This window comes from Dendropsophus ebraccatus, chromosome 10 (genome assembly GCF_027789765.1).
Source record: "Dendropsophus ebraccatus isolate aDenEbr1 chromosome 10, aDenEbr1.pat, whole genome shotgun sequence".
Taxonomy (NCBI): domain Eukaryota; kingdom Metazoa; phylum Chordata; class Amphibia; order Anura; family Hylidae; genus Dendropsophus; species Dendropsophus ebraccatus.
Window position 1 is genome coordinate 7,975,956 of NC_091463.1, and position 20,750 is coordinate 7,996,705.

At 49.1% G+C, this 20,750-nt stretch overlaps 2 protein-coding genes across 9 annotated transcripts in view; one reads left to right on the forward strand and one right to left on the reverse strand.

Annotated features, from left to right (window-relative positions):
* The window catches only part of LOC138766295 (amiloride-sensitive sodium channel subunit beta-like), a 159,662-nt gene that overhangs the window by 122,831 nt on the left and 16,081 nt on the right, over nt 1–20,750 (forward strand). For all 8 annotated transcript variants that reach the window (XM_069943783.1, XM_069943782.1, XM_069943785.1 and 5 more), the window contains one exon: nt 17,661–17,763. The gene's annotated coding sequence lies outside the window, so the exon portion shown is untranslated. The remainder of the gene's footprint in view (nt 1–17,660; nt 17,764–20,750) is intronic.
* Nucleotides 5,208–20,594, reverse strand: SAPCD2 (suppressor APC domain containing 2). Its single transcript, XM_069943793.1, has 6 exons — nt 20,010–20,594; nt 16,259–16,395; nt 14,403–14,537; nt 13,987–14,085; nt 6,707–6,811; nt 5,208–6,195 (listed from the first exon to the last, which is right to left on the reverse strand). Exons 1-6 carry the CDS (start codon nt 20,440–20,442, stop codon nt 6,067–6,069), a joined length of 1,038 nt encoding a protein of 345 aa, XP_069799894.1. The 5' UTR covers nt 20,443–20,594; the 3' UTR covers nt 5,208–6,066.

Here is a 20,750-nt window from a genome sequence, read left to right on the forward strand (position 1 = left end):
CAGATAGGCGTCGCGGATGTCTATAGAGGCGAGAAATTCGTTTTGCTCTAGAGACGCGACCACCGATTACAAGGACTCCATGCGAAAACGCCGAAGGCGAACAAACCTGTTCAGCCGTTTCAAATCCAGGATAGGACGGACCGAACCATCCTTTTTGGGGAATGTGAACAGGTTGGAATAGAATCCCTGGAAGCGCTCGGAGGGAGGGACGGGGACCACAACTCCTTGAGCCAGGAGATTCTGAACCGCCCGAAAAAGCTCGGAAAGCCGTGCCGAAGAGCGTGGGAGATTTGATGGAAAAAAGCGAGGAGGCGGCATGGACACAAACTCGATTTTGTATCCTGAAGACACCACCTCCCGTACCCACACATCGGGCACATGGGCGAGCCAAATCTTGAAGGAGAGCAGACGACCCCCTACTTGAGGGAGAGACCCGAGTGGGAAAGGACCCTCAGGAAGAAGACTTGAGGGCAGGACCCTTAGAAGGGCGAGAACGGGGCTGCCAGGAGGGGCGGGGTTTGAAAGAGGGCTTCCTAGAAGGAGCTGGAGGCGTATCCTTAGCCGGACGACGACGCGCCGGAGGCTCAAAGGAGCGGAAACAGCTGGAACGCCTGTGAGGCTGAGGCCGCCGGGAGCGGTTTTGAGGGAGCAAGGAACTCTTCCCCCCTGTAGCGTCCGAGATTATTTTATCTAGTCGCTCCCCAAAAAGTCTGTTCCCTGCAAAGGGAAGAGAAGTCAGAGCCTTTTTGGAGGCGGCGTCAGCTGACCAGCATTTTAACCAGACAGATCATCGGATGGCTACAGAGTTAGCCAGGGCCCGTGCAGACAAACGAGCAGCTTCCTGAGAAGCGTCGCACAAGTATTTGGACGCATGCAGAATCTGCGAGGCCAGAGACAGGAGATCCTCACGCGGGGTATCCAGGGAGAGGTCATGGACTAACTGCCTGGCCCAAGAGGAACAAGCCTTGCTGACCCAGGAAGGATGCAGCAAAGGTAGGACGTAGGGCCGAACCAGCTGCAACAAAGACAGACTTCGAAAAAGCGTCGATTTTCTTGTCCACTGGGTCAGTGAGTGAAGCCCCATCTGCCAGAGGCAGAGTAGTAGACTTGGAAAGTCGTGAAACCGGAGGGTCCACCGATGGGGGCACCGTCCATGTAGTGACCAAGTCAGGGGAGAAGTGAAACAAAGCCTCAGAGCGCTTAGAGGATGGAATCCGCCGGTCAGGGTGATTCCACTCCTTGGCTAGGAGATCTTCAAAATCCTTATGGCTGGGAAAAACCAAGGGCTGTCACTTATGGCGACTGAAAGAGACTTCACTCCTGGAAGTAGAAGGGGACTCTTCCTCAATATGTAAGGTGTCCCACACTGCACGGATCAAGGCCTGCACTGCAGAGGCCAGCTGATCCTTCCTGTCGGACTCTGAGGCAGAGTCAGAGGGGTCCCCCGAGGTGGCGGAGAGGGGTCGCTGGGAAGCGGAACCACCTGCAGTGGATCTGTCCGGAGAAGGGTCTGAGGCACACCTAGAGGGTGACCGTGAGACAGAGAGTCTAGATCTCTTATGAGACCGTCCTCTGGAAGGGGAGTCAGGAGATACCCTGGAGGGTCCCGCTGCTGGAGGCGCCTGGGAAGGCAACCGCTCAATGGCATGGATCATAACCTGGGACAGCTTAGAGAGGTCACCGATCGCCTGGGACAGGGACCTAGCCCACTCAGGGGAGGCTACATCTGGACCTGGAGGGGGGGCCTCCTGGGAGGTGGCACTAGGGTTAAGGCATAGCAGACAGAGGGGGCCAGGCTGACCGCAGGGGAACTTTTTATTGCAACGAGCACACGCAAAGTGTGTCGCCACCGCCGCAGGAGCGAGCTGCCTAGGGGGGTTGTCCCGGGGACCAGACATGGTAGCTGGGGCTGTTAGCCTGGGGAGTGGAGGAGAGGGATATCACCCACTGGGTGAGCCTACCCGACCCTGGAGCTGCTGCCGCACTGGATGCTGGAGCTGCACTGGTTGCTGGAGCGCGCTGGAGCTGCACTGGATGCTAGGGCACGCTAGAACTGCTGCACTGGATGCACGCAGGGTCACCCCTTCGGTCACCTCGCATCTTGGTGGGGCACCGGTATTCTTCCGCAGGGAGCGGGCGTTGGGGGACGGGTGACCGGCGCAGAGAAAAGAACGTCTGATGTGGCAGCCCACGTCGACGGTCCCCCTGATAACCTAAAAGAAAAGGAAAAGAAATAAAACTAAAATAAAAAATGGAGGTGCATGGCACCCGTGTCTACCTCCTACGGACACTAGACTAAAACTGAGTTAGCCTGGTGCCTGTAGGAGGGGTATAGCCTGCCAGGAGGAGTCACTTCTTCTTCTGTCTAGTGTCGCCTCCTAGTGGCAGTAGCCTATACCCACTGGTGCTGTGTCCCCCAATGACAGGCACAAGAAATAACATTTTCCCCCTCTCCTCCTGATGCAGAAATAGAACAGCCTACTAAAGTGGTCGTCTGGCTTTAATTTTTTTTATATATATATATATATATATATATATATATATATATATATAAACTGTTGCATATAAAACAAACACCCTATGCTTACCTCTCCCTGCACTTCCAGCAGTAACAGCCTGTTCAACCAATCACTGACTGAGATGGGATAGTGCCATGGCCAGTGATTGGCTGAGCTGGATTTCACTCCAGAGATGAGTTCATCTTGAAAGTGGAGGCTCTGCAGTCACCAGGGAGATGTAAGCATAAGGTGTTTATTGTTTTATTTGCAACAACATATAAATAAAACCCTGAATGCCAGACAACCCCTTTAAGGTCTCGTATCCAATGCTTGTCAGTCATCTGCTGACACACAGGGCCCCACAGAGCGGCCTCGGATGTATTCCTATGGGATGCAGTGTTGCACCAGGCTCTGCGGTTGCAGGGTTCATCCTGTTCTTTCGAGTCGGGATAATAAAATGTGGCTGATCTTTTAGTTTCACAGAAGTCAGATGCGACATCTGTGTCCGATTTATATTGCCGCACTCGCCCATGTCAGGAATGTATGGTTGGGGCTCAACACTAGAAAGTTGTGTTCTGTATATACCTCCCTGGTATCAGCCATTTCCCTCCGGGCAGAAACGGACTGGAGCACTTTCTTTCCCTCTTATGTCACTTATCTCCACTGTTGTGAAAGTAAGTAATTGAACCCCTAGGACCTGAGTTCTGATTCACTACTAGCAAGATATGGCAAGATTGTTCTCCAAGCTGTAATTACAGTATTCAGCCTATTCTTCTAGCGACACATGTCTGTTTAGCGTCGAGGCACGGTTCACACTAACCAGTTTTTCTAAATACGGACAGATCTGTCAGGGAGCAGACTATGGGCAAAGCACCTGTGATCCCTGCGCTTCACATTTCCTCATCTGCATGGGAACACCTATCATTCAGCTCTTGGAGAAGAGATTTTCTGACTTTTCCTTCCTTCCCTGTGGATGTTTACAGCAGTCTATTATTAGCTCAAATACATTGTATTTGTCTATAAGAGAACAGTCAGGTCACATATTAGTAATCACTGCACCAATCCAGGGAATCACATTCTGTATCACTGTACATCATAGTGACATAACGCTCCAGTACTAATATAACCTCTGATTACATCATATGTGACTGATATCAGCGGCTCCTCTTATAACGCTCCAGTACTGATATAACCTCCAGACATTACATCATATGTGACTGATATCAGCCGCTCCTCTTATATCGCTCCAGGACTGATATATCCTCCTATTACATCATATGTGACTGATATCAGCCGCTCCTCTTATAACGCTCCAGTACTGATATATCCTCCTATTACATCATATGTGACTGATATCAGCGGCTCCTCTTATAACGCTCCAGTACTGATATAACCTATTACATCATATGTGACTGATATCAGCCACTCCTCTTATAACGCTCCAGTACTGATATATCCTCCTATTACATCATATGTGACTGATATCAGCCGCTCCTCTTATAACGCTCCAGTACTGATATAACCTCCAGACATGACATCATATGTGACTAACCGGCATCCTCCTAAGATACAGGAGGTTGCTCAATGCTACACACATGAGCTGGGTAAGCTGCAGAGGGACTATAACAATTTAAGCAAACAATCTTGCAATACATGAAGCATAATACATGATGACAAGAGGATCATACCACCCAACAATATAGTGTAGCAGAGGAGCAGAAACCCCTGACGAAGCCACCGGGTAGCGGTGATACACGTGTGGTTTCTGCTCCTCTGCTACACTATATTGTTGGGTGGTATGATCCTCTTGTCATCATGTATTATGCTTCATGTATTGCTAGATTGTTTGCTTAAATTGTTATAGTCCCTCTGCAGCTTACCCAGCTCATGTGTAGCAGTGAGCAACCTCCTGTATCTTAGGAGGATGCCGGTTTTTGGATTTTAGATGTTTTTAACCCGTGTGTAGCCGGCGTTAATAAAGTTATTTTTGCATTATATCTTAGGTGTGTTACTTTTATATCCTATGTTCTTCTTTCCTTCTCTAGTGCATGTGTAATTTTTTCATAGGGTAGTAAGGAAGCACCCTACATACTGCATTCTGCATTGCTTTTTGTGGTGCCCACCCTCTCCATTACATCATATGTGACTGATATCAGCCGCTCCTCTTATAACGCTCCAGTACAGATATAACCTCCAGACATTACATAATATGTGACTGATATCAGCCGCTCCTCTTATAACGCTCCAGTACTGGTATAACCTATTACATCATATGTGACGGATATCAGCCGCTCCTCTTATAATGCTCCAGTACTGATATAACCTCCTATTACATCATATGTGACTGATATCAGCCGCTCCTCTTATACCGCTCCAGTACTGATATAACCTCCAGACATTACATAATATGTGACTGATATCAGCTGCTCCTCTTATAACGCTCCAGTACTGATATATCCTCCAGATATTATATCATATGTGACTAATATGAGCCGCTCCACTTATAATGCTCCAGTACTGATATAACCTATTCCATCATATGTGACTGATATCAGCCGCTCCTCTTATAACGCTCCAGTACTGATATAACCTCCTATTACATCATATGTGACTGATATCAGCCATATAATTCTCCAGCACTATTATAAGCTCTGCAATGTAGGGCTTATTTAAATAAATAGGAAGTGTTGAGCACAAGTGAAGCAGGAATCTTAAATACTCTGTGCTTCTCTTTATCTTTTAGAGTTTAACATATAATTTGACACATCGCTGGGTCGACAGGATTAAAATGTAAAGCTTCCGGTGTGCAAATGTATTTATCATTGAAGAATCCCCAATAACATTCAGATCTTCTGAAGTTCCACTTAATGAAGAATACTGTGGAGGCTACAAGGGATTTCTGGGAGCATCAGCGCAGACATAGTCATATGAGGTGCAGCCATCTAATAATCCCCCCAGCATCATAGGGGATGATAATGCAACGACCAGCAACATCTACATCACCATGATACAATAGCTCTTCAATAATAAAAAAAAAAATTCATGTTTTAGATTTGTGCATAAAACTGTAGAAACAACTCCCATCATCCGCGAGAGTACCGTCAATAATGCCTTAAAAATACATCACAAGAAAGCAAAAACTTCTGAATATTCGCAGTTAAATAACAGTCTCTGTGGCGCGCGTCATAGAATCCTGAACACTGTGCTAGTGTGGACTCTGCTGCCACCTGGAGGAAGTCTTGTGGCACTGCGAGCCCACGCTTGTGATTTTTGTGTTTTGCTGCGATTATTCTCTAGTGACAACTTGAAAAATAAAAGTTTTAAGAGATTGTTCTGTAGGTCCTGGAGCGAGCCACAGGCTGTAAACACTTTCAAGAAGAAATCTCATTAGCAGCTTGGAGTGAATTGGGAGTGTCACAGGAAATTACAATGTGAAGGTTCTTTTGGTGCATAAGCGCCTTGTACGTGAGGTCAGTTCTCACATGTACCGTAAGCAGCAGAATGTGATACCACATCCGTCAATCCCGCTTCTGCTACCATCATGCAGACACACAGTCCTCAGGCCCATCTATATAAAGGTGGAGTCCATGGCGCTGGTTTCCTGGTTATTTCTGGCTCGCGCCTCAAACAGCTGCTTGATTAAAGCCGACTTCTCCTGCTCCAGCTGCGTGATGCGGTCACTCTTATCCGTCACCTCCTGAAAACAGCAAACAGGACAGGTTGGTGCAGGTTCAGCAGCCTGGATAAGCTAATCTTGCCCATTTGTGACTGGGATGCCAGGTTTGGGGTATTCTGTCTACATATGAGAATATACACCAGTAAAACCACTGACAGGTGAGGTCAATACCATGGATGATCTGGTGACAATGGCGTCTGTCAGAGGGGATATAGGAGGAGGAAGCGTTTGTAGTGACTGACCATGGATAAATAGTGATAGATGCCAGGGTCACAGCATCTCCAGAGCAGCCGGTCCTGTTGGGTGCCTGGTATGGAGTGGTCAGTATTGGGGAGGAGGATGGGCGCCCTAGGCTCAGTGATGAGGAGGAAGGCTAGCCCATCTGGTCCGATCCCACAGAACAGCTGCTGTAAAATTAAAACTGCCTTCTGGCTGTCATAGGGACCAGCAATTTATCACACTCTAGCTGTTGTGAAACTACAACTCCCAGCACGCTGCAGGTTAGAGCCCACTGCGGTTGATATCCACCTACCTTTGTGAGTAGGCGGTTCTGTTCCTTCAGCATATTCACTGCTTGCTGCTGTCCTGGGATGAGGATCGGTGCGGCTGCAGAGGAGGATGAGGAGTGTACAGCAGCCTGGGGAAAGCACACAATGTTACACAATGGCCTCCAGGTGGCGCTACAGACCATCAGCAGGTTACTGCAAGTCTCCACCCAGCTGCTGAGAACCAATAGTCATCCAGCTTTCCCAGATCCCGGGTGACAGCCCCAGTGGGAGCGTCAAGTCAATGGTCACCCAGCAGGCCACATTCACACGTTCATGTTTCACATGGGCCATCCGTGTCTGTGTTCTGTGCCGAACACAGAACGTGTGGATGCGGCCTTAAAGGGGAAATGTTCTTTAACCCCTTCCTGCTAGATTGATTTGTTGCAATGGTCTCTTTTGTTCTCTCCATGTAAGAACCATGAGAGTGCTTCTGTAGATAGAACTACATATGGGTTTGGTTTTTGTTATACTGTATAATGACACCTGACATTTTACCATAAACATTGAGAAACAAAAAGTATTTGAGAGGAAGGAGGAGGAAAGACAATGCAGGTCTGTAGGTTTGTTGTACGGCATTCACTCTGTGCTAAATATCACATCTTTATTCTCCTGCTCCTAATTAAGAAACACTTTTTTTTTTACTTTGTATAAGTAGTAAAACTACCATATTCATCATATTACCACTCCAATAAGTCCAATTATTTTTCCATCTACGCAGCTGTCTGAGGACTTTATTTCTTAGCTGGGTGAGCTGTGGTTTTTACCGACACCATTTTGGGGTAGATGGGACTATTCTGGCATTTTATTTTCGGTGTCCACCATTTATATTTTAGTTGTTTGGACTTTGTGGTGATAACTAACAATGGTCACTTTTCAGAAATCAATAAGTATCAATAGTACAAGAGAGTTTAAAGGAGAAGTCCGGCCAAAATTATTTTTTTACATGTTATTACTTATGAAAAGTTATACAATTTTCTAATCTACATTAATTATGGTTAATGCTCATATACTGCTATTTCCCTTAATTTAGTGTCTCAGGAAGTGTTAGAATTATCTCAGAAGCAGTGACGTCACGACGAAAGGTGTAATTCCTATGGAGTGTCCAGCAGGGGGCGCTCTTTATATAGAAGTCAATGAGTACCATTGACTTCTATATATAGTGCGCCCCTGCTGGACACTCCATAGGAATTACAGTGTATGTAATATGTTATGTTATGCACTGTACTTTAGGGGACTTCATGAATACAGTTATAGAATACTTTGGGGAGCAAGTGTCCTTGCTCCCCAAAGTATCCCATAAATGTATTCAATGAATAGATTTGCAGGGCACTGAGCAGGGAGGGAGAGGAGTGCCATCTACCTTCCCCCTCCCTGCTCGGTGCTGGGAACATATACAAAGTACTACTCCCCCATTATCTGCAGATAATGGGTGAGTAGTACCTGTGCTATCACCGCTGCCGCCGCTCACACAGGGGCTGCCTCTGACTGCCACTCACTCCCACCCGCCGGCACCGCTACTCACTATCCGGCCGGCCGCGCCGCTCCTCACTATCCCTGACTCCCGCCCACACACCCCGTTCCTCACACTATCTGGCCGGCCGCCGCGCTCTGCTCATGCATGACGGCCGCGTCAGCCCGCCCCCACCCCGGCGGGAGCACGGCACTTCCTGGTGTCCCCGGCCGGGGTGGGGGCGGGCTGACGCGGCCGTCATGCATGAGCAGAGCGCGGCGGCCGGCCAGATAGTGTGAGGAACGGGGCGTGTGGGCGGGAGTCAGGGATAGTGATGAGCGGCGCGGCCGGCCGGATAGTGAGTAGCGGCGCGGGCGGGTGGGAGTGAGCGGCAGTCAGAGGCAGCGGCGGTGATAGCACAGGTACTACTCCCCCATTATCTGCAGATAATGGGGGAGTAGTACTTTGTATATGTTCCCAGCACCGAGCAGGGAGGGGGGAGGTAGATGGCACTCTTCTCCCTCCCTGCTCGGTGCCCTGCAAATCTATTCATTGAATACATTTATGGGATACTTTGGGGAGCAAGGACACTTGCTCCCCAAAGTTTTTTAGAAATGTATTCATGAAGTCCCCAAAAGTACAGTGCATAACATATTACATACACTGTAATTCCTATGGAGTGTCCAGCAGGGGCGCACTATATATAGAAGTCAATGGTACTCATTGACTTCCATATAAAGAGCGCCCCCTGCTGGACACTCCATAGGAATTACACCTTTCGTCGTGACGTCACTGCTTCTGAGATAATTCTAACACTTCCTGAGACACTAAATTAAAGGAGAAGTCCGGTGAAAATTTTTTTGCCCTATTCCCTCCCCACATAAAAAGTTATATAACATCTCAATATACACTGATTACTGATTACATTCCCTTACCAGAGTTTTCCTGCTGCCTCCAGCCGCCGGAAGTCCACTACTTCCTCTTCTCTTGCCTATGTCACGACGAGTCCCTGGTCCCCTGCAGCTTCATGGGTCGTGACGTGCAGCAGTCAACGTCACGATCCGGGGCGTTCCTGAAGTGTTCTTCTGTGCAGTTGGCACGCCTGTGAGCCTTGGCACGCCCCCAGCCTCATGCATATGCAGACTAGGCAATCAGCACTTCCTCCTTCCTGGACGGGATTTCTGGTCACATGGTTCTCAGGGCAGAGCAAACAGCCCTGAACACCATGTGACTGCTGTGTGCCTAGCCGATGAGTAGAGCTTTTTATTGTGGTGGGCTAAGGTGAGCTAAGGTGGGCAATGCTGTTCCCATCCCCCCTAACATGTACAAATTGCAAAACAATAAAAGTTTTCTTTAGAACCTGGCTTGTCTTGGACTGTTTTCATTACTCCTCGTCTGGCATGCTGCAGTGTGAAAGTTTACTTTGATGCCTGTGTAATCCTCTGTGGAAAGGTAAGCCAAAATGGCTAAAAACATGATATTTTTATAATGTTTGCCTTTTTTCACTCAGATTATTTATTTATGGGGCACTATAAAAAGATAGCAGCAATGGAAATTCATATACAATAGCAGCTCCCTGTTTCCCTGCTGCTGCAGTGTCAGTGACACTGCTCTTGGTGTTCTATTCACTGCATATACAGGACGATTATACTGACAATAGATCATAATACTGCTGCTCCCTGCTGCTCTTGGTGTTCTATTCACTGCATATAGAGGACGATAATACTGACAATAGATCATAATACTGCTGCTCCCTGCTGCTCTTGGTGTTCTATTCACTGCATATAGAGGACGATAATACTGACAATAGATCATAATACTGATGCTCCTTGCTGCTGCAGTGTCAGTAACACTGCTCTTGGTGTTCTATTCAATGTATATGGATGGTGATAACACTGACACCAATACTGGTGTCAGTATTATTGCCATCCATATATACTGAATATAATACCAAGAGCAGTGTTACTGACACTGCAGCAGCAGGGAGCATCAGTATTATGATCTATTGTCAGTATTATCGTCCTCTATATGCAGTGAATAGAACACCAAGAGCAGCAGGGAGCAGCAGTATTATGATCTATTGTCAGTATTATCGTCCTCTATATGCAGTGAATAGAACACCAAGAGCAGCAGGGAGCAGCAGTATTATGATCTATTGTCAGTATTATCGTCCTCTATATGCAATGAATAGAACAACAAGAGCAGTGTCACTGACACTGCAGCAGTAGGGAAGCAGGGAGCTGCATTTTTTAGTGATGCTGTTGCCCATCCCCTTGTGTGTACACCATGATATTATTGGCATAGAGATAGATAGATAGATAGATAGATAGATAGGAGATAGATAGATAGGAGATAGATAGGAGATAGATAGATAGATAGCAGATAGATAGATAGGAGATAGATAGATAGATAGATAGATAGATAGATAGATAGATAGATAGATAGATAGGAGATAGATAGGAGATAGATAGATAGATAGATAGATAGATAGATAGATAGATAGATAGGAGATAGATAGATAGATAGATAGATAGATAGATAGATAGATAGGAGATAGATAGATAGATAGATAGATAGATAGATAGATAGATAGATAGATAGGAGATAGATAGGAGATAGATAGATAGATAGATAGATAGATAGATAGATAGATAGATAGATAGATAGGAGATAGATAGATAGATAGATAGATAGATAGATAGATAGATAGATAGGAGATAGATAGATAGATAGATAGATAGATAGATAGATAGATAGGAGATAGATAGATAGATAGATAGATAGATAGATAGATAGATAGATAGATAGATAGGAGATAGATAGGAGATAGATAGATAGATAGATAGATAGATAGATAGATAGATAGGAGATAGATAGATAGATAGATAGATAGATAGATAGATAGGAGATAGATAGATAGATAGATAGATAGATAGATAGATAGATAGATGTTGCTAGCAAAAGTACAAGTACATATGTATATACACCAGTGCTAGCAACAGCTCAGTGTTGTTGTACTTGCTATTCATATTAGTTTTGTGTTTGCAACCATTCAGTACATTCAGAAATAGAGATTTTGATTGAGGTGGAAGGCAGGTACCAGAACAGGGGTGGGAGGTGAGGTGGATGAAAGCATGACAGGCTTATGCAGGCTCTGCAAACACCTCACTCTGTTCACTCAACAGGAGGAGGGGGGGTGGGGGGGTGGAGAGAAGAGTGCAGGAGGAGACAGCCTGGCCGGCTGAGGAGACAGTGAAAGATTATCTCCCCCTGCACTCCCCCCTCCCTTCCTCCCGTTATGATCGGTGCACAGAAAGTCAGGCAGGCTGTGCAGACACTGAAAGGACTTCTGTGCACCGATCATAACGGGAGGAAGGGAGGGGGGAGATAATCTTTCACTGTCTCCTCAGCCGGCCAGGCTGTCTGTGCAGCGATCATAACGGGAGGAGGGGGGGGTTTACAACAGGGGATGTGAAATCAATACTGTCATGTTTCTACACTATATGTTAGATAGTAAAGGTGCATATCTATGTGCTGTTTTTGGAGTATAATGATTTACTATTTTGCTAAGCTGTTGGTAGAAGATACTTCAGACTTCAGCAACAGGTCCCCTCAGGCCATGCAGACTCCGTACTAGTGATGCTATGCAGGATGAAGGGGCGGGGATATAGGTTAATGAGAGTAATAAGAATATTCAGAAGGTGGGCTGGACAAAGAGCAGAGGGGAGTGTACAGTAGGTGTGGCATTGTAAGAGCCACGAGGAAGAGGAGCTGGGAGCTCAAACAGGAAGTGAAGAGAGACCAGGTGATGATCAGAACAGGTGATGTGGGGGTCAGAGAGAAACCATTTTGGGCTCAAACTGTTACTACATAAAAGTTAGACATGATCCCTTGTTTATTTGAAAATTGTTTTTTTTTTACCAGACCCCGGAATTCTCCTTTAAGGGAAATAGCAGTATATGAGCATTAACCATAATTAATGTAATTAGAAAATTGTATAACTTTTCATAAGTAATAACATAAAAAAATTATTTTGGCCGGACTTCTCCTTTAAGAAACTTTGTAATAGGTTTTATTAAGCAAAAGACTTTTCTTCCATACTCAAAAAGCTGTTTTTCTACCTCCCCCCTCAGAAGCAGGATTTTTGTGTCCATTATTGTCTATGGAGAGGGGAGGGGGATGAGTGAGCACAGAGGAGAAAAGGCAGCCCTGCACAGCACAACATCCTGCAATCTTCTCTCACTCATGGTGCATTTACACACAGATTTATCTGACAGATTTTTTAAGCCAAAGCCAGGAATGGACTTTAATAAAGGACAGATCCCAGTCTTTCCTTTATGACTTGTTCCCTGTTTATAGTCTGTTCCTGACTTCGGCTTTAAAGATCTGTCAGATAAATCTCTCTGTGTAAACGCACCATAAGTTCCCAGACTAGCACTGACCTTTCGCACCCGTGAATCCAGCGTTTTATGTGCCTAGACAGGCTCCAAACTGTACAGCTGTTTCTCTGCTCTCCCATCCCCGCAGCCCCTCCCCCCTTCATAGGTTATAATTAAGAGATGAGTGAACCTGGAGCATGCTCGAGTCGATCCAAACCCGAACGTTCAGCATTTGATTAGCGGTGGCTGCTGAACTTGGATAAAGCCCTAAGGCTATGTGGAAATCATTGAGCTTTATCCAAGTTCAGCAGCCCGAGCTAATCAAATGCCGAACATTCGGGTTTGGATCGATTCGAACCCGAACGTGGTTCGCTCATCTCTAGTTATAATGGACTCCGCAAACCTGTATTCACTTTGCTCCTCTGTAATGTAGACGATTTTGCCCAATAATGAGCAGATAAGAATGTGTGATTTCACTTTAAAGGGAAACCATGAACAGGTCAGAAGCATCTAACCCGCTGATCTCTCCCTATTACAGACGGGGCTTTGAGGATCAAGAGTATTGTACCTTCATCCTTGACAACGTTTCTGTGATATTAAGCTGAATCTCTATAATAAGTTTTGGTGCTTAAATGACTTATTAGCGTAGAGATTAAACTCCTAATATCACAGAAACTGCGCCGAGGATGAAGGTAAGACTTTTTTTTATGTTTAAAGTGTCACTGTCGTTTAAATTTTTTTTTTTTTGCAGTAATCAATAGTAGAGGCGATTTTAAGAATGTTTGTAATTGGGTTTATTAGCTGAAAAATGCATTTTTATCATGAAAAAGCAGTTTGAATCTCTCCCCTTGTCTTCATGATTGTGTATGGGGAGATGAGGCACCAAAACAGGACAACAAAGAGTTAATTTACAGCTACATCACTGGGCTATCTCCTCTGAATACCAGCTTTCACACAGGTCCCGTTGTGTAATCCTTTGTTCTCTGCTGCCAACTAATCTCCCTCCTCCCCTCTCCATAGAACAGACAGGGCACGTCTGATGTAAACAAGACGTGATTTCCTGATAATGAGCAGTGGATGAGAAAGAGGGACCTGGGGAAAGTCTTTTTGACTGCAGATAATGACATATTTGCCTAATAAACCCAATTACACAAAGTTTCTTAAAATCATCTATACTATTGATTTCTGGGGAAAAAGAACAAAAACACACACACACACACACACACACACACACGCCAGTGACACTTTAAGCTTCTGCTCTGTGACTATGATGAGGGGTCAGCACTGGATTTCTGACCACAGCATCTAGGACAGGAGTTCTCTCTCTGTTCCTGATGGCAGATGGTGGCTCCATACATACAAGATAAAGAAATTGAGAATAACTTGCTCCTCTGTAAGAATACACGTCCCCTATTCTCCACCCTTGTGTTCTCACCTTAGACGGAGTCATCAGCTCATTCAGACAGCGATTTACTTCATGTAGCTTTGGGAGCAACTGGTTGGGGGACATCTGCTGACCCTCGATGAAGGAGTCCTGGAATAAAGACAGAAGCTCTGATGTCGTGTAGCATCTCCACTGATATAGCAGAGAAATGAGAGATGTCCAGTGGGCGGCCATCTCATAGGCTGGGACAGGAAGAACACAGAATATAGCGCCATACAGCAAGGCAGCATGGGTCAGAATACTAGGATGGTCAGGATCTGCACATAGATATGGTTCTAGGAAGTTTCCAGAACAACGTTCCTGGATTCCCGAATCTGATGCGGATCATACAAAACTAGGGCTTTGCTGTATGATAGAACAGCGCCACCTGTTGGGTATGTAGAGAATGGCAGGCCGATTCTCCTTACCGTTTTTCCCAGGTTCCGCTGCAGGTCCTGCACATTGTGGATCTGCTGAAGGTACCAGTCCCGCGCTCTCTCCACCAGCTCCAGGCCCTGCAGCAGAAGATCCTTCTCATGTTCCATCTCCTTCATCCTCTTCAGCTGTAGAAAGAGACAGATCCATCAATGAGGGAGGGAGTATCCAGTATGTATCGCATGGGGCACAATCAGCAGATACTGTACATTATTACAGATGCCCCATATGGTACCCGCCGGTCCATTGTGAGCCTCCTGCAGCCTCAGGCTCTGTTCACACCCGCACATCTGGATAGAACAGAGCTACATGCCGCAGTATGATGGCATCTCTAATAGAGCCAACACTTCATTGCCTGGAATTTACTGCTAATAACTCAGACTTGTCAGTCACCAAGGAGAATCGTCTTATAATGCGGCTAAGGAGGAAGACTCCACAACCTTTGAAGTCACTTTCCTTTGAACCTTTGTGAGCAGCCCCTCCCCCATGACACCATTACAGCTGTCACATACATACATCCTCTCTTATGGAAGTATTTTCAATCTGATAGGGGACAAGTGCCACCCTAAAGGGCTTCTCCATGCTTTTCAAAGGCCCACCATATCCAATCAGTGGGGCCTGGCTCCCGAGACCCCCAGAGATCAGCTGATTATAGGAGCCTCTATGGTGCAAGTACTGCAGCCTCCTTATTTCCTAGCCTGTACAGCTGGGATGGGGAACCATTGGTTGTCCAGGCGTGATGGCAATTGTAGTTTTGCAACAGCTGCAGGGCCGATTGTTCCCCATCCCTGCTGTACAGCAACTCCGGTGTATGGAGCTTGTCTGGTGGCGCACACAATAGCAGAAACCCCTTCAATCATCCGACCAGCAGGGGTGCCTGGAGTTGGCCTCACTGACTGCATTTCAATGGCCTATCTGAAGACTAGGCTACATAAAAAAGTGCATGGAAAACAGGTTGTCAGCCACAACAGGTGTTGCGGGACCATAGAGAGACATGAACTCATTTCCAAAGTAAAATCTGACAGCCACCGCCCCTATAAACAGTAAGGACATCATCTGGGCAAAGTGCTCAGATGGCTTCTGTCGTCTCACACGACGTTTCTCCATGTTGTGATCTCTAACTTATTTGAAAATCACTTAAACTACCAGAAGAAAAAAAACAATCCTAACGCCTTGACCACTAGGTGTCTCCCTTCCCTGCTGTCTGTTAGGGGATCTCTGTCTCTAGTAACATCTAGATCAGGACAGAACACAGAAACTGGAGGTGGGGCTATCTAGTGCTCTGGGTGTACCTGCAACCTGAGCCTGCCTGCAGAAGATGATCCACACTGTGCCTGAAAGGAAAAAAAATCAAGGCTTCCCTCACATCTCTGACCACCCATACAGCACGGGGCTACTGTGTCCTGTGTAAATACCAGTATATCTACTGCTGTATGTGTAATCTGCTGCCAATTCTACCCACAGCTCAAACCACTACACAGGATCACCCATAGAACAGTCTTGTTACTGCATGGTCTGGAGCGTCTCCTCCTCTGCACCCAGTGGAGCGCATTCATGCAAAAAAGCTGATTTGGCGGCAGTGACCCAGCATCTCCAGCAGACCCTGTCCTCAATGTTTCCTGTATCCCTCAAATCCAAAAGGGAAGAACAAGTGCCAGGACCTTAAGTGCAAGGATGAGTCACTCACATGGAAGCACTGCCCCCCGGGACCACCTTGGCAGCCGTACACTGCCAGAAGACGGATGATTAGGCAGAAGTATTTAAAAGAAAAAAAAAAAAAAACTTAGGACATGAAGCTGTCGAGATTGTCTCCCAAGCAGCCCCCACCTTCCTCTATGGCGAGCCTTACCACAGTGTAATCCACTCCATTAGTGATAGTATGTCGCCGGTGCTCGCCGCGGCTGCGCTGGTGCCGACATTGGTCCGTCATTCCCTGACTTGTCGATTCACTGTGTGACCGACACATGGGCTTCACGTCTTCTCCTCCTGCGGACACAAGGGGGGACGTCAGTGACCTCAAGGAGCAGACACAGCATTGCCCCCTTCTAGTAAGGCTAGTGTATAGGAAGAGCAGCTCAGCAGATGTAATACTACAGCTCCCAACAGAGAAATGTGAGGGCATGCTGGGAGTTGTCACTCTATACTGTAGATCTAATATGGTGGAGAGAAGACACTGGTAGCACGGGGGTCCGCACCACACTGCTGCTTATACTTCACCTGATCAGACATCTGCTTCTATTTAATATTTTATTATATGAGAAAGAAGAAAATTCCCCGGACACCGGAGCAGAAATCGTAATGAAGCACCAGGACAGACACACCACACCGAGCAGTCAAGCAGAATCCTCTCCAGTCTTAACCCTTTCAGGATGCAGCTTTGTTTTTTCCTCATCGCCTCCTGACCACTGTTATATTCTGTACATATTGACATGTGTTTTTACATTGTTCATCACGCAGTGTAACCATCATCCTTATTCTACAGGTCGCTACAGTTACAGCAATACCACATTTAAATAGTCTTATGACTTTCAGACATGCAGCGGCTCGTTTTTTGCAGGACAGGCTGCAGTTCTCTTTGCTGCTGTTTATTCCAATGGGAGGCAGAGTAAACATTAGCAGGGTTTTTTTTATTATTGACATTCTCTATGTACGTTATACAATGTGATCATTGTAGTTTGGGATGTGGCTGGGACTTGTAGTCCTCCAGTTGTTGCACAACTACAGCTCCTATCCAGCCCCGATGGTAGTTGCAGGTTTTCAACATCTGAAGCATTTGAGGTGGGGGAAGACCGAGCACTGCAGAGATACAGCTGTGTACCCGCACCATCAACATCATGTACTCAACCAAATGTCATGGGGCGGTCGCTGCCGAGGCCAAGGACTGGTCGCAGTAGTCACATCCTATACTCAAAAGGGACCAGACAGAGACTGCTGAAGGTCCCAGGACCTATTGGAAAAGGAGCAGCAGGGGACTGCTAAGGGGCAAAACTTTAGTTCTGCAAGTTACTAATGCAGTGTGTATAAGAGTAGGGGGCTCATGCTAATAAGCCACATAGGGGGCCACAGTCCTGTATGGAGGACACCTGTGGGATTAGATCCAGGTACAATCCGGGGGATTAGATCCAGATACATAAGGGTCTACGGTGCCTCACAGATGTTAGTGGGATGGTGGAGGGGGCTGGGGGGGGCGTCCCCCGTCACATGGAAGCAATTATATTATAGACTAATCTCACTTTTACATTCTTTGCTAGAAAAACACCAAGGTGGAGAGCGCCCGTCCCCCACATTCCTCCAGCCTAGAGACGTCAGACCGAACAAAGAGCGATCAGACCAACTAAATCCTCACACACTCAGGTGACAACTTGTTCTATGTCCCAGCCACAGGCAGAGCTGCAATCATAATCCTGCAGGTTACACCTCCCAGACAGGCAACCCCCAGAGCCAGAGGATGTCAGCTCTGCAGCCTGCAGAATCATAATGCAGCCACACTCTCGATGCTCGGTGTAAAGAGGACGCTTCCCTGAATGCAGATACCACCAACCAGACTGGAACAAGTAGAGGGTGCCGACAGAATTAGGAATACAGCTCTGGAAGGGACTGCAGAAAATAAAATACAAGAATTGGCAAGTGATAGGAGAGGTGTGGGCCAGAGCTGGTGATCCTGGGGTGTGAGAGGGGGGCAGGACGGTTCTCACCTTAGCGCCAATATTTGCTTTACACCCGGTGCCTAATCCAAGCAGCAAACATTGTACCAGAGTCACATGCGGAGCCTCCCTGAGAGCAGAGGGGCCGGGGTCACCCTGGGACCTGCAGTACCACATCTTCTGGTCTATGGGGTTTCTTGGAAGGTTGGATAATAATATACCTGCCATTCCTCAGAGTTAGGGTGGGTTCATACTGAGGAATTCTCACGGATAACGTCCACGGAATTCCGCTGTCTGTCCGCACGTCTTTCCGCCTGCTCCATAGACACCATTCTATGGGCCGGCGGATTCCGCCGAAAGAACTGACATGTCACTTCTTTCAGCAGATAGCGGAATACGCCGGCCCATAGAATGGTGTCTATGGAGCCGGCGGAAAGACGTGCGGACAGACAGCGGAACAGACAGGGGGGGGGGGGGGGGGGGGGGGGGGGGGGGGGGGTCCCATACTGTCTGCCCAGATACAAGTGTGTGTGTGTGTGTGTGGGGGGGGGGCCTGTGCCCTGTAGAAGTCCAGCCCTATGCCCCCCAGGATCTGCCCCCCTTCCCCCCCCAGGATCTGCCCCCCTCCCCACTGTGCCCCCCCCGGATCTGCCCCCTTCCCCCTGTGCCCCCCCCCAGGATCTGCCCCCCCTCCCCACTGTGGCCCCCCCGGATCTGCCCCCTTCCCCCTGTGCCCGCCCCCAGGATCTGCCCCCCTCCCCCAGGATCTGCCCCCCTTCCCCCTGTGCCCCCCCCAGGATCTGCCCTCCTTCCCCAGGATCTGCCCCCCTTCCCCCTGTGCCCCCCCCCAGGATCTGCCCCCCTTCCCCTGTGCCCCCCCCCAGTATTGCCCCCCTCCCCCCTGTGCCCCCCCCCAGTATTGCCCCCCTCCCCCTGTGCCCCCCCCAGGATCTGCCCCCATTACCCCTGTTCCCCCCAGTATTGCCCCCCTCCCGCTGTCCCCCCCCAGGATCTGCCCCCATTACCCCTGTTCCCCCCAGTATTGCCCCCCTCCCCCTGTGCCCCCCCCAGTATTGCCCCCATTACCCCTGTTCACCCCAGTATTGCCCCCCTCCTCCTGTGCCCCCCCAGGATCTGCCCCCATTACCCCTGTTCCCCCCAGTATTGCCCCCCTCCCCCTGTGCCCCCCCAGGATCTGCCCCCATTACCCCTGTTCCCCCCAGTATTGCCCCCCTCCCCCTGTGCCCCCCCAGGATCTGCCCCCATTACCCCTGTTCCCCCCAGTATTGCCCCCATTACCCCTGTTCCCACCAGTATTGCCCCCCTCCCCCTGTGCCCCCCCAGGATCTGCCCCCATTACCCCTGTTCCCCCCAGTATTGCCCCCCTCCCCCTGTGCCCCCCCAGTATTGCCCCCCTCCCCCTGTGCCCCCCCAGTATTGCCCCCCTCCCCCTGTGCCCCCCAGTATTGCCCCCCTCCCCCTGTGCCCCCCCAGTATTGCCCCCCTCCCCCTGTGCCCCCCAGTATTGCCCCCCTCCCCCTGTGCCCCCCAGTATTGCCCCCCTCCCCCTGTGCCCCCCAGTATTGCCCCCCTCCCCCTGTGCCCCCCCAGGATCTGCCCCCATTACCCCTGTTCCCCCCAGTATTGCCCCCCTCCCCCTGTGCCCCCCCAGTATTGCCCCCCTCCCCCTGTGCCCCCCAGTATTGCCCCCCTCCCCCTGTGCCCCCCAGTATTGCCCCCCTCCCCCTGTGCCCCCCTCCCCCTGTGCCCCCCCAGTATTGCCCCCATTACCCCTGTTCCCCCCAGTATTGCCCCCTCCCCCTGTGCCCCCCCAGTATTGCCCCCATTACCCCTGTTCCCCCCAGTATTGCCCCCCTCCCCCTGTGCCCCCCCAGTATTGCCCCCATTACCCCTGTTCCCCCCAGTATTGCCCCCCTCCCCCTGTGCCCCCATTACCCAGCCTGGGTCTCTGGGCTCCGCGCTCCGGCTCTGTCCTCCTGCAGGTGGCGCTGTCCCCCGGGTTGGTGCCGTTGATGCCCCGCACCCCCAGGGGCTGAGGCTTGTACATGTACCCCACTTTTCCAGGAACCTTGGCCGGAGCCCTGGGCGCCCCCACCGGATAGTTCTCCCGGTTCTGAGCGTTCAGCATTGAAGTCCGGAGGCCCAGAACGAAGCGCTCGAAGGTGAGGTATCCGTCAGGGGGCGCCACCTTCCGCAGGCACAGCAGCACCCCGGGGGGCAGCTCCCGGGTGTCCGCCCCCCGCCAGCGGCTCTCGATCTCCTGGATGTGCACGTAGCCCCGGCGCTCATCGTCCAGGATGTCAAACAAGGTGCGGAGGCTGTGGAGGAAGGCGCGGGGTAACCCCTGGGTGCCGCCCGCCAGCTCCATCACCCCGGGACAGCCGCTCCACCACACGGCGAGCGCAGACTGAGGAGCCGAGAGCCGTGACGTCACAAAGTGCCCCCCGCCCGTTGGTCAGCACGCACCTCAGCTCTGCGCTGATTGGTCAGAACACACCTCAGCTCGGCGCTGATTGGTCAGGACGCGGTGGACGTTCAGTTTGATTTTAGAATGGAACAGTGTTCGTGAAACTGCGAGCAGAGAACTCTGATCTGTGGGCACGAAGAATCGCAGCTCAACCGCTACGTGTGAATACAGTCAAATCACACTGCTCCACGCCTCGTGTACCAACAACA

Bases quoted from the DNA above. Each gene is read 5' to 3' on its own strand.
- SAPCD2 (XM_069943793.1), bottom strand. From the start codon at position 20,442: ATGGAGCTGGCGGGCGGCACCCAGGGGTTACCCCGCGCCTTCCTCCAC. The intron at 14,538-16,258 runs GTAAGGCTCGCC...CTCTTTCTACAG, and splicing joins ATGGAGTGGATTACACTGTG to CTGAAGAGGATGAAGGAGAT. The intron at 6,812-13,986 runs GTGAGAACACAA...TGCTTTCCCCAG, and splicing joins AGCTGATGACTCCGTCTAAG to GCTGCTGTACACTCCTCATC.